Source organism: Lemur catta, chromosome 9 (assembly GCF_020740605.2).
Source record: "Lemur catta isolate mLemCat1 chromosome 9, mLemCat1.pri, whole genome shotgun sequence".
NCBI lineage: Eukaryota > Metazoa > Chordata > Mammalia > Primates > Lemuridae > Lemur > Lemur catta.
This window is the reverse complement of record NC_059136.1, coordinates 79,038,872-79,052,808: the sequence shown is the minus strand read 5'-3', so window position 1 is coordinate 79,052,808 and position 13,937 is coordinate 79,038,872. Positions and strand designations below refer to the sequence as shown.

The 13,937-nt window shown below is 41.8% G+C and overlaps 1 protein-coding gene across 4 annotated transcripts in view; it reads right to left on the bottom strand.

The window, feature by feature from the left end:
- The window catches only part of JPH1 (junctophilin 1), a 75,019-nt gene that overhangs the window by 56,332 nt on the left and 4,750 nt on the right, over positions 1–13,937 (bottom strand). For all 4 annotated transcript variants that reach the window (XM_045560853.1, XM_045560854.1, XM_045560851.1 and 1 more), the window contains exon 2: positions 11,971–12,730. In XM_045560853.1, coding sequence (XP_045416809.1) covers positions 11,971–12,730 — 760 coding nt within the window. The remainder of the gene's footprint in view (positions 1–11,970; positions 12,731–13,937) is intronic.

Below are 13,937 nucleotides of genomic sequence, written 5' to 3'. Positions count from 1 at the left end.
GAATTTTTAAGCACCCCTTGTGATCTGCTGCAGAGAGTGGACGGATTACTCCTGGGGAAAGTGTTCCACTGCCCAGCTGCCTGCAGGAACTCACACCACACACCCTTATTCCACTGCATCTTCGCTCAGGCTTTTCCTGCATCGGCAACACCTTTGCCACCTTCGCTTCCTACATCATCTCCCTCACTCTTCACAGCGCAGGCTCAGCCTCATCGTGCGCAGGGTTCCTTCCTCTTTTGCATTTTCCTAGTTTTTTCTTAGAACTTACCATATTATGCTGACATTACCTGTTTATGTTTGTCTGGCCCCTAAGATTTGTGGCTGATAAATGAATGCCTGTTAAATGAAACAGTGGCAAAATGAAGTCTATCTCTAAGTAACACAGCTCCTAGATAGATCTTTTATCAGCCTAAGGAGAGTACATGGGTTCAAGAAAAAAAATCCCTACCCCAATTCTCAAATCCCAGTGGAGGTGCAGGGCCTGGGCTCTGATGTTCTGCTGCCTGGGACCCACCCTAGCTCTGTTGTGTACTTGCTTAGTGACCTTCCCATGCCTCGGTTTCCTACTGACTCATAGGGCTGCATGGACTACAAGAGAGGACAGATGCCAAGTTCACGCCACAGGTCCAGGCACCAGGTAATCACTCAAGACCTGTTGGCTCTGTAAGTGGCCAAAAGGTATCACCCAAATTTCTATCCACAGAGCAGGAGGGGCGGGGCACGTGCCCTAGAGCATAATACACTTGGGGGAAACATTTAGCAGCAGCGTCTACACTGTTTCCTTATCTGGAAACACTGTTAAAACGTTAATTTACTGCAAACAGTTACCTTTGATGTCTCTGTATCCAAATAGCTAATAAGATCCCACTACCATCCAAAATCATTATCTTATGGACACTATACAAAAACTAATTCTCTAAACTTTTTAAAGAAACCCCTAGTCATTTTCCCTCTTGCATCATAAAATTCACATATATATGTATATATGTTATGTATGTTCTACGGATAGCATTCCTATTATCAAGGGTAAAACTACTTATTTGAAGAGTCATTTTTGTTAGGTTTCTTAATTTAGTCCACGTCTGCCATGGACCTTGAGTGTAACCACAGATGACCAACAGAGGCTAGGGTCCAGAGGGGGTCTGCGTGGGGGTGAAGGCATTCAGACGGAGAGCACTGCTGTGCAGAGTCCCAGGGAAGTGTCTGTGGCGAACTCACTCAGGCTGGGTCAGGTGCCTGCCAGTGGGTCCATCCAACCTGCAGCCCCACAGCACCTGCCAGCTGCACAAGGTGTGAGAACCGGCGGGGTATTTACTTTTCACGACAGGTTGTGTTTCCTATTCATCTCTGTATTCCCAGGGCCGAGTGTCCTGTTTAGACAGAGCTGGCACTAAATAAATGTTTACCAAAGGATGTTACTTTAGCATAACAATTTGTGAGAGTGGTATTTTGTTCTAGTATGTTGCCAAGAAAAACAAAACAAAACAAAACAAAACAGCGCAACAGATCTTGCTCACTGGATAAGTCCCTTGAGCACAAATCTTAGAAAGCACAATTTCACAAATTCAAGAACAGAAATCCTGATACCTGGATTGTGTTGTCACAAGGCAACACAGTCCTAGTCACGTAATGGGAGAATTGCTTTACTTGTACTTCTTTAAAAGAGCTGTGTCTCCTCTCACATATACAGAATTTCCCTTTTCTCTGCATGCCCCAAAAATGTCTTTGTTTTTCAGGGTTTGGATCTGAGCTCTGTAGGTACAGTGCAAATCGGAGTTCCAGGCCCATCTTCCCAGTTCTCTTTTGGTTCTACCATCTCAAAATTCAAGAAGTCAAAAATACATACTCATCTTTTTCCCTAAACCTGTCCCTTCCTGACTTGTGTCTGAATAATTGGTACCACCACCCACTCAGTCGGGTAGGCCAGGAACTTAGGAGTTACTCTGACTCTTCCTTTTCTAGGTTTACTACACTAATTCAACCAGTCGTTAAGTTCCAAGTCTGCCTGGGAGACTCAAACATTCATTCACTTCCTTCTGTCCCCACTGCCACTGCTGGGCCTGACCCACAGGCTCTTGCCTAGATCACTAGTTAGCAGATGACTAACTAGTCTCCAGTTTTCTGTCCCTTACTCTCCCCAATCCCTATACCACTGCAGCCAGAGTGATCTGTCTAAATATGATCATGTAATTCTTCCGCCTAAGACCTATTGATAGCTTTCCCCTATCCTTGGGATAATGTCCAAACTCCCCCTTCCCCTTATAGGTGCAAGGTTGTTCGTCTCTCAATAACCCCCCCTCCCCCAGCCCGCTCTTTACCAACCATGTCGCACACTTTACCATACCACGAGTACATGTGGGCCACTGTCCTTTGCCCTCTCCTCCATCTTCTTCTGGAAAACACCCACACCCCCTGTGGGTCTCATCCTGGATGCCCCCTGCGGAATCCTGCCTCCAGTCCCAGGCCACAGTCAAGCCCCTCCTATGTGCCACCTAAGCAAGGTGCCAACCTACTTTTTCATCTATTCCAACCAGACTCCAGGAAGGAAAGGACTAGTTCTAACTCATGATTTTGTATTTACATGGTAGGTAATCGATTCGTATAACAAAGAATGATTAAGATTAGAACGGAATCTCATAAAATGAGCTGGGCTACCCTTTGCCTTTTCTAGTTAACCACAGCGTTAACTAGCATGCTGACGACAGACGAGGGCTAAAGGTACCACCCCTTCCCGGGCACGTGGGTCTTTACAAAGCAACCTATTAGTCTGCAGTGCAACTGATTTTCAAATCACTGGGCTGAGCAGGAGGGGGCTGGGGAACAAGTGGCCAGGGGTGGAGGGATAGTGGGTAGAGCCCCATCATCTGATGCTACTCCAGTCTCATCCTTGAACCCCAAATTGTTAGCTTCTGTGGGATATCACTGCAACATGTTTTGACTAGTGGGTTCCCTGGGCGTATCTCAAACCCTTCCTTAATGGGTGGAAGTAAATGTATGAAATCTTGCAATACTAATTCAAAAAGCTCCCACAGCAATATAAAAAACTAAACAGACTTCTAGACCGAGCACCAGAGATCAAAATTCGATTGACTCAATATAGTAAAATTCAAGATTTTTACCTTATTTAAAAGTTTTCAAAAATTAACAAAAATATAATAAAATTATTTGTTAATCTCTGACAATCCACTGTTTTAAAAGTGCTAGAAAGCGAATTAATGTATTTTATTTGGCTTAAGTAAGTTTCTTTTGGCCCACATAGAAGTCCTAAGAAGATTGACTTCAAAGAGTTGTACTATTTTGGAGGCAATCTTCATTCCTTACATATTAATTAAATTTCTGAGAAAGAAGATTATTTTGAATTTAGCATATTATACAAATAAATGTGAAACACCAACTAAAATAGAAGGGCAAAAATTATTAAAAGCTGATTTGATTTTATTCTCAAGAGGCCGTTGTACTAAAGCTGAATGACTTACATAAATACCTTTGGCATTTGTTGGATCCTGTTCCTAAACACAATGTTCATATTTCATCTATAATAAGAAAAGCATCTCAAAGATTTGCAAGGCACTAGTCTTGCAAGCATCCAGTTTGGTGTCTTGAGTAAAGTGAGATTGGCAGAGTCAGCTTAATCCATAATGGAAAGTTTTGAGCGGGGTGCTTCAGCCGCCTGGCAGCTGCTGCTTGGGGGAGTCTGCCCGCTTGGTTCGCATGGCCACAGAACTCGGCCACTTGCCTAAAAACAGAGTTTCTCCAGGTCAAAGCTGAAATTCAGACGGAGTGTATGGGACACAATATGAACATAATCACATTTTGGGGGGCTTTCCAGAATATGTAATAGTGGGGGGGTTCATTACAAATAAAGCTACACTAAGAAGAAATTGCTTCCATTCTTCATATTTAAACTCTCAAGAAAGCATATTTCAGAGCTAAATGAGATGGAAGCTATTGAAATTTGTACTATCTAAGCAAGCTCAGATTTCTAGTTAAAACAAGGTAAGTCAAGATGTGCCCCTAGAACCCGGCTTATCATCACCCTGGGCTTTTTGTTTTTGTTTTTCCCAGTCTTCAATACCAGTCTTCGCTAAGTAGATCTCTGCAGAATTGAATATCATCTCGCAACCCATTCACACCACACAGAGCCCCTTCTCCTCGCCCTTGCTGTTTAATCAAAGTGCAGGGCCATGCCTACATGATTGAAATTTTTAAAAATATGTTTTTAATGGCTTACAAGTCTAGATGACTGTGTGACTCTCCCATTTATTATGGCCTAAGACTAATTTTCATGAAATTTGTGTTTGCTTGAACCTACTTGTTAGTCATTACAATATATGCCCACCTCAATACCTCTGAATGGGGTTGGACTTTGGTGGGCTGAAGGGTTTTTCAAAGAAAGATCTTCAGAAACAAGATACCCTAAGGAGGTTTTACAAGGTTGTCATGACACAATGTGCTCTCATGTTATGTGTCATGGCCTGTTACATTGCGAGTGACACAGCATCAGGGTCAAAGGACAGGAGCTGACTGTAGTTTTTCTGTCGTCCCAAGTTACACCTCTGAGTGCCATTATATCCACGCCTAACCCCTTGCTTGGGGCAGGACAGAGCTGACACCTAGGTCATCTTTCTGGCTTCAGCTGCTCCCTCTGCACACCCACACGGAGAGAATTCTCAGTGACTGCTCCTGGGCCCGCTGATATGGAGAAGCACGTCTTTCTTTAAACAGCCCGTAGAAAAATGGAAGAAGTTAGAGCAGGCTCCTTGCTTTCACCCATGGGGAACGAGCATTCTTGGTAAACAGGAGAAACGTGTATTTTGAAAAATGTAGGCGCAATACAAATATTATAAAGGATAATAATATAAAATATAAAAGGAGGATGGTGACCTACTAATATACTTAAACAATATGTTTACCCTATATCATCTTCAGAATAGTGCCCTGGCATAGCTTGATATAAATACAAATGCCATTTCCTTGCTCACTTTCTTTTCAGTCTTAAAAAATAAAATTGCCTGTTGACTTTGGACAGGTCTGAGGCTGGAAATGGGCTGAGTTCTGATGCATGCTCACATCCGTGCACAGGTGGTCAGGCTTGGTAGATTTAACTCCTTTCCTTTCGCTTATCCCTATTTGTGCTTCCCAAGCCTTCCTTCCTCACTCCATTTTTACCTCTATCCTAGTCTGGCTTCTTGGGTCTTTCATCAACTTTCACTTCTGAAAATGGTATTTCTAGGAACAGAACATTTTCCTAAACCTTAAGGGTATGTAGTAATTTACGGTTTACAAAGCCCTGTGACACCCACTCTCTCACATTCAGTGCTCAAAACCACCTGCGAGAAGGGTAAGGCAAACACTAGCCCTTGTTCACTATAACTTTTCAGCTTCAGCGTTTCTGTTTTAACCAAGTCTCTGGAATTTGTTCTTAGAAGCGCTGGTTGTGACAGCTGGAAAGGGTGACAGGGAGCCAAGGTGCAGATACGGAAGAACAGGCAGTACAATTAAAGAAAATAACCAATGCTCTCCTTAGCTGTAAATTCCCACATTTTTAGTTGGTTTTTCCCTAAAATTTCTTTACTTGTTTAACCACCTCTTCATTAAAATGACTTACAAGGCATCAGAAGAATTTCTCCTTCCTGCAAAAATTACTTGTGCTAGTAAGTGACAATTAACCAGAGACTGAGTAGAAGAAACAAAAAACTCCATGGAAAAGGTAATCTAAAATTGCTTTCTAAAAATATAATACAACTATTATCATTACAGAAAAGAAATACAGTGTATAAACTATTCATTTTGATTTGCAGAAGAGAAAGGGTATTATTGTTTTGCCCAACAGAATCGAAGAATTTCAAAGTGCTGGCCCTTCACAATAATTTGGCAGAGAATGAACTTTTTCCTAAAATTGGTAGTAGTCAGTTTAATTTGGAACCATAATGTGCACTGACTCATGGCTGACTTTGGGTTTTAATTACTAATAAATGAAGTACGAATCAAGTCATACAGTCTTGTGAAGGGCTGTTCTATCTATCTCTGCCAGCTTTATGTGGTAAATTGAATAATATTATTTGGGCCTAAGAAAAATGACTCCAACTTTAAAAGTGGCAGGACAAGAAAAAACTTTCAAAAGGAAACAAAGACAGCTGAACATTCAGCAAACTTAGATTTTTAAAAGACAATGAGCTCTCCTGTTCTGACTTATTACATGTTTTGGTGATGGTGAACGTGTAGGCTGAGCCACTGTCATTACAGTTAATATAAGTTGACTTCCTGGAGTTCCCTTATCTGTAAGGGAATCCTTTGTATGTGTCACTGAACCAGCTTAATACCTGCAAGAATGGAGATAACAGTTTGGCTTAACCTGAAGCTCACATTCCCTGGTCATGCCTGGTACGCTGCTGACTTCACTAAGGGAAAGGGTAGCACACACTTGCATTTTCTACACATCCTTGACTACTGTCAGACTACAGTATGGTGAATTATTAGAACTCAGTTTCCATCCTTAAGACTGTGGTTTTTAAATGCCCAGCAAAATGAAATTAGAAGCACTGGCAGTGTTCATACCCTAAGTTGTGAGTAGTTAACTCACTCTTTCATCAAGTATTTACTAGAGCACTTACTAACGTGCCCTGATCCAAGCTCACTGCTGGGTTTACAAAAGTGAGTAAAGCTGCCTTCGGGGTCAGTCCATCTTTCCCAGTCCAGTTGGAGAGAGAGATATTCAACAAATATTCTGAAACACAATCACAATTTAGACTGGTGAGGGGAATTAATTTAGATTGAGGGGGATAGAAGCAGGGTAGGGGGGAGTGGAGTTAAGGAAACCTGCCATGAAGAAGAGACTTTATGCTCAAACCTAAGTGAGGACTAAGCAGTGAGCCAGGCAAGGGCGCCAGGCAGAGGGAAGGGAAGAGCCAAGACCTTCCTCCCAGGGAAAGAAGCAAGCTGGCGTGGCTGAACCACTCTGAGCATGGAGGAGGCAGGGAGAGTGGTAGGAAACCGTAATATATCTTTTTTAAAGAAAAGTATGCGGAGTAGTTTTTAAAAATCCTACAGGAACATTATATATCATCTTAATATTTAAGTCTAAAACTAGCAAACATGGAGTCCAATCTCTAGTTTCTGGGCTGGGCAGGAGAGAACTGCCTCTTATGCTACTTGTTGTCACCTGAAGTGGCACTAATGGTCAGGGAGAGGTTGGCAAGAGCAGCAGCCCAGTCTCACATGACTGGGTGGCCTGTCCTGACCACTGACCCTCCACAGCAGTGCTGGGAGCCTACCCCGGCACACGCCAGTGAGGCTGCTGCAGGGTCACCAAGAGTCTGCAGAATGGAACAGTTACTACCAACTCACCTGCTAACTCTCTCACTTTACAGTCTTTCTTCTTATCTGTCTGATACAACAAAGCCAGAAGTACAAGCTTGTGATTTAGGCCGGCTCTCTCCCATCCCTCCTACTATAAATCTTGCATCCTCATGATAATTATTTCTTCTCAGGCTCAGATCATACAAAGCTCTGTTTTTTTTTCCTGCGCCCATTCCTAAGTGATCTGTTCATTTCCACGCAAGTGGGGTTCTGTACGGGTCACTTCTTATTGGCTATCTCAACCAAATGCCTTACCTTAAAACTCTTCCTTAAAACATTTTTCTCAAGGAACAGTGACTTCTTTGAACATCTCACTTAAGGAATTATTAGAGATGAGAGTCGATGGCGTAAAAATTGACCAAGTGAGAAATATAACTGAAATGACAGAGACTGAAGAAATTATGGGAGGCAAGAGCTAAAGGAATAAAAATTGAACACCTAAGAAACAGAATGGAAACAACAGAGACAGCAGGGTGTATTTGGGCAGGGCCTCAGTCTCTGCCTCTGGGTGTTAGGGGCTTGGACCAGATGTTCTCCTGTGGCCCTTTCAGATCTGAGATTGGGGACCTTTAGTATTCTCTAACAAAACAGATTCTGCGTATTATATAATATTTTCTAGGAAGTAAATTCAGCATATGAGGAGAGGCATTCCACTTATATGTCTCTACATAGCATTCCTGCGACTCGAAAGAGAGTCTGATTGGCCAAGTTCCTACCCAGGGTCAAGAATGATGCAGGGAAGACCATGAGGCCTGGGCTTGGGCACTGGGTTCTCCCCAGTCCCAACATCTGTCTGTCAGAGTAGTGTCTTCATCTACAAAGCAGAGCGGCTGGGATTCCAGGACTACAAACCGTATGTCAGCCACTGCACGGAGGGGCCTCAGCAACTACTAGGTATGCTTATTTCTTGGAATATGCAGAGTTGCTCTCCTGCCTCTTCCACATTTCTTAAAAAACAAGGTTGAGACCCTTTCTCAATCCCAGATGATGATTTTTACTCTCAGGACCAAGAGAAAAGGGAAATAAAATTTTGCTAAATCTTACAAATATAGTACTTTTTCGATCAGAGCAGAGACCTAAAAAGAAGTTCTAGGAGTCAGTAAATTATTAGCTTCTCTTATGGTCTTGACGCTTTAAGTGCTAACCTGCTAATGAACTATCTGTGTTATCTACTAATAACTGTTATGTCATCCCCATATTCCCTGACCTATCAGAACTAAGTAGGGGCTCATAATAAGCTTTTCAAAACAAGCTTCCTGTGTGCTTACTGGGAAACGCCACCACTCCCTCTTCAGAGAAACAAAGCAAAGGTCCACAGATCTACCACATTTTCTTGAATCTTTGGGACAAAAATGGTTGGTTCTGTGTCTCCTGGAGACATTATTGGATGATACAATTATTTTCCCTCAGAGCCAACTTGAGACTTTGTTCTAAGATAAAACTGGGTGATAATACAAAGGCAGGTCTATTTCTCTGGAACTTAAACAAAAGTCTCTAAAGCAAAGAAATAACAGAGAACAGTGACTGGGTGGACAAACTGAATGGTTGATAACTATTAATTGATCACCTCCCTTTGTTGACAGCAGCAGCTGCCAGGAGTCTCAGTTTCTAGTTCTTACTCTGCTGTTACTGGACTGGGTCGGGAGCAGTATCACTGTATGTTCTTAAATGTTCAATATTTTTATTTATTTATTTTTATTTATTTATTTTTTGAGACAGAGTCTCGCTGTGTCCTCCAGGCTAGAGTACAGTAGTGTCATCACAGCTCACTGCAACCTCAAACTCCTGGGCTCAAGCGATCCTCCTGCCTCAGCCTCCCAAGTAGCTGGGACTACAGGCATATACCACCATACCTGGCCAATGATATTTTTAAAAACATTAACAACGGCAACTGTAGAGGGGCCAGGAAGGACTGTGCAGATATTCTGGCATTGTACTGAACCACAGTTTATGACAATAACATAGCTAGAAGTCCTTTCCCCCAGGTGGCAATCTCCAAAACCTTAATAAAAGATCTTCTCTTGATTTGTTGAAAAAGTTTTGAACGACTGTGAACTCTAAACTCAGAACTATTAAGGGAATGTCAGTCTTTCAGTTATTTTCTCCAAAAACAAGCTGCAAAGCTCTACGTATAAAGTATTCATTATATCAAGGAATCTGGAAAGGGGATTAAAACAGTGAAAGTAAAATATAAAAGGTTAATTGAATTTTTATTTATAATTTGTCCATTGTGACGTTCAAACTACTTTTTTTATTGTGGTAAGAACACATAGCACGAGATCTCCTCCTAACAAATTTTTAAATGCGCGATACAGTATTGTTAACTATGGGCACTGTGTTGAACGGCAGATCTCTAGATCTTACTCATCTTGTATAACTGAAACTTTATACCCGCTGAATGGCAACTCCCCACTTCACCCTCCCTCCAGCTCCTGGCAACCCCCATTTTACTCTCTGTTTCTATGAGTTTGACCATTTTAGATAAGTCATCTAAGTGGGCTCATGCAGTATTTGTTTTTCAATGACTGGCTTATTTCACTTAGCATAGAGAATTGAATGTTTTTTAAAAATACCTTAGTGAAATCTTTATGAAGTAGTTAACTGGCTAAAAATATAAGGTCTTAGGCTAAAGATTTCTTGATTAGAACTATATAATACAGTACTCCCAAACTACATGATACTACCTTCGAAAGACTTTCAACAGAGAGAACATGGCTAGAACTTGGGTAAGAGTGTTATGGCACTAGTGTAATCACAGACCATCTTTGCGTCACTAAGTCCCCTTCCGTGATGTAGATTCCTCCAATGTAAACTAATCATAAAAGTCAATAATTAGAATAAATCATTTGTTGGAGTGTTCTGCACAGGTTTATTTTTCACCTGCCAAGACTGAACTGCCTCTAACGTATCACTAAATTATAAGATGAAAATAAAATGGAAGAATCCAAGGACGCATTTAAAACTAGAGGCTAGGGCCTAACAAAAGGTATATCGCTAGCTGTAAAAGCTAGTCAGCAAGATTAACTATGCCACGTACCCTATCTACAAGCAAACTGAAAAGCAAAGTAGATCCAATGCTTGGTGATCAGCAAAAACTGTGATCTAAAATAAAAGATGCTTGGTAGGGAAGACAGGAAAGAGAAAGAGATTCTTCATGAAAGTTTGTGCTTACTAATAAGAAATATTAACTTTAAAATAGGATTAGTTTGGGGTAAAGATGAAAACTTTGAGGACTTTTAACATAATATCTATCTAAAAGCAATGCAAAAAATGTGACCTCTTTTATTTAGTAGCCCTATTTACATTATTTTTCTTAACAGGGACATTAAAAAAAAAGAACTCTAGAAGTCTGGAAGTATTCAGTGGAACCACAGGAAATTGCCATTTTTTTTTTTTTGACATTTAAAAACTTCAAATATCGGAAATTTCATATGGCTCAACAAAAAAAGTGGGACTTATTAATTCAATACTAAGACAAAAGCCTGGAGACATGCTAATATTCTGTGGTTTCAAAAGGAGGTTTACTTCTGTAGAAGAGTATTACTGAAGCAGGAACAGGATTTTTAATATTCTAAGCTAAATTTATGCCTCAAGTCACACAAAACTATGGCCGGTCAGTACCCACTTAAGCCTAAAAATAAAATTTTCCATTTATAACCAGCCCTTTTTCCTTTTCGTCTAACTTACAATATCCATTCCTAATAGATTTCTCTATCCCTCTTACTGGATCCCTGAAACCAGCTATTTAATGGTAAAACTTCAAGCACATAGTCCTTCTGTGCCCACATACACCCCACTTGGCAATCTATTATTCGCCCGCTTTCTCCTACTCATGCCAACCCTTCTCCACTGCTCTTCTTTCTTCCAACCTTGGCACATTGAGAGTCCCATCTGTCCATGTCAGGTTCCCTCCACCCCTTTCCTTTTAATATACCAATGATCTAATCTCTCCTGCATAGAATGTGATGATTCTTGTGAGCCTTAGTCTCTTTGCCTTTCCCATGCAGACAAGCTCTGTTGTTTCAAACATTGCATGCTAGACTTTGTCATGTTAACTTACCATGCTTACTATAACTAGATCTCGGTGGCTGTCTCAAAACCAATTTCACCTATAAGACTTCAATAAGCAGAACCTAAATTTTATAAATTAGGATAATTTTATAGGGGGAGAGGTACACACCTCCAACGTAAATATTAGAATAAAGGTATACCTCTATACTAGGTATGCTTCCATGCGAATTGACTCTGGTACGCACAACACAACGCTCTCTGTGGCAGCGTTTCAGAGGTCCTTCTTTGAAACATGTAACTTCCTGGGCTCAGGAAGATGCGCATAGTCTCAGGGAACTCCACCAAGTTGTTAAATTTAGGGAAAGTAACTTAGAACAGGAAGAGGGGCTCAATGTGCCTTCAACATTTTTTGATGCGAGAAAGTTTCAGAACAGTACAGGCACATTTCTGACTCTCATTCTATGAGGCTTAATTATTTGCCACCTTTGATTTTTTTGGCAGTTGTAGAACCCATTTGGTGATGTCACCAGCAGACCAATAGACATAATTTTTGATATTACATTGTTTTGAACGACCCAGCAAACCCCAATATTTACATACCTTGAATTTGCTATTTCCACTTTGGTTCTCGCCATGGCCGCTGCCCTTTGTGCGCCTTCAATTGCTCTGTCCACCTTCTCCCTAGTTTTTGTATTTCTTATTGGTATAAGCTGCTTCCTTATTCCACGGACCAGAATATTATTTTTGTATTTTCCCTCTTCCTTGGAGCCGTCTGGAAACACGGTACAGCCATATCCATGCCTCTTGTTATTTGCCCACTCGCCTTCGTATTTCATGCCATTGGAGCGCTCGCTGACGCCAAAACCATTGCGCTTGTCGTTCTTCCACTCGCCCATGTAGGTTTCCGTGGTGGTGGCGTCCACGTGGTCTTCCACGGGGCAAAAATCACAATCTACGTCGCCGAAGCTGATCGTGGAGTTGGCATCGCTGGAACTAATTCTGCTCATGGCCGCGTCGCTGCGGACCGAGCTGCGCTTGCTGGAGATGGAAGACTTGGATTCGGACTTGCGGAGTTTCATGCTTCCGAGGAGGGAGCCCCTTCGGAAGAGGCCGCCCTTCTTCTTGCCCGTGAGCTCGGCATCGGCGTGGAAGTTGAGGACGAAGCCCCCGCGGGTGCCGGCCGGGCTGTCGGCGGCGGCCGCGGCGTCGTGGAGCACGCTGCCGTTGCTCTGCTCGCTGCGCAGCGAGGCCAGCGAGGTGCGCAGCGGGGAGCGGATCACCGTGGCCATGCCATAGGGCACGCTCTGGCGCACACCATAGCCATGCCGCATGCCTCCGGCCCACTGGCCCTGGTAGGTACCTTGAAGAGACCGCAAGAAAGCACAGCGTGAGTTGGGGACAGACGGGGTGCAATCACCTGCAACCAGCCTGTGCGCACTGGGAGAACGCAGAGCGCAGGGCAGGCAGGCCCAAGGTCAAATCTTACACATTGCCAAGTCAACCCTAGGGGTTACTTTGCATCCACCTGTGAATCCCTGCCCTGTAATTTTGGGTCTAAGGTTTTAATGCAATTGTATAAAATTTTCCAATGGTCTGTGATAATTTTTGCTTTTCATTTAAAACCGTATATGAATGTTTCAGATGAAAGCCACTACTTTCCTAATACAAAAAGAGTGATCTTAGGAAACAACTCCCCCCCCCCCCCCGAAATTAACACATCAGAAACCTCTTTTAGGAAGACAGTACAACTGTAGATGATGAATTCTGTTTGTAAATTTTATTCTAATTTTACTAATTTAGCTGAAAAACTCTATAAATGACTTTTAGGTCTATGTCAGTATAACATTCCAACAAGCACAAAGACAAAAATATCAGTGATCTGAATACTCGGGACATGGGTCAATGAATGTCTTAAGTTGTCTATGTTCATTTTACCTGTTTTTTTTTTTTTTTTAGGGTAGGGAAAATATTTAGGATTGAAATTTAGATTTGGGTGAACCTTTTTGAGCCAAGAATGACTTGACAAAAACAATATATATCCTGAATATAGTGAACCATTAGTGAAAAAATGAGTGATTTCTTTAACATTTTTGTGCTTCCAAGTGAAAAGGTCAAGCTTTGTGCCTCATTACTTGTCAAATGTCTACATTCTCTTTATGGATTTCCTAGCCTCCACCACTGCACTGTGAATCACAGACTAAAAGCACCCTGAGGGTAGGAATTACTTTATAAGAGAACACAAAATTCCCAAACTCATGCTTTTGTGTCCTGTGGTCTGTGGGTATTGGCGTTTGTGGATTGAGGTCGTTTGATGACTGTGTTTATAGTAAACAGCTATGGTGGCTAGAAAGAGTACACCCTTTATCCCTAGAAAAACTGAGGTAAGTCCAGAGGAAACCTTCCACTCTTACCATTTTGGACTTAATCTCAGAACAAAGGTATATTTGACAGTTTCCATTAACACTTTGTTGATACCAAATTACTTTTTCAACAAATATTATGCCTTTTTGGGAATAGGATAACCTCTAATCCAAAGCATTTATTCTCAGTATGTTTTTCTACTAAAT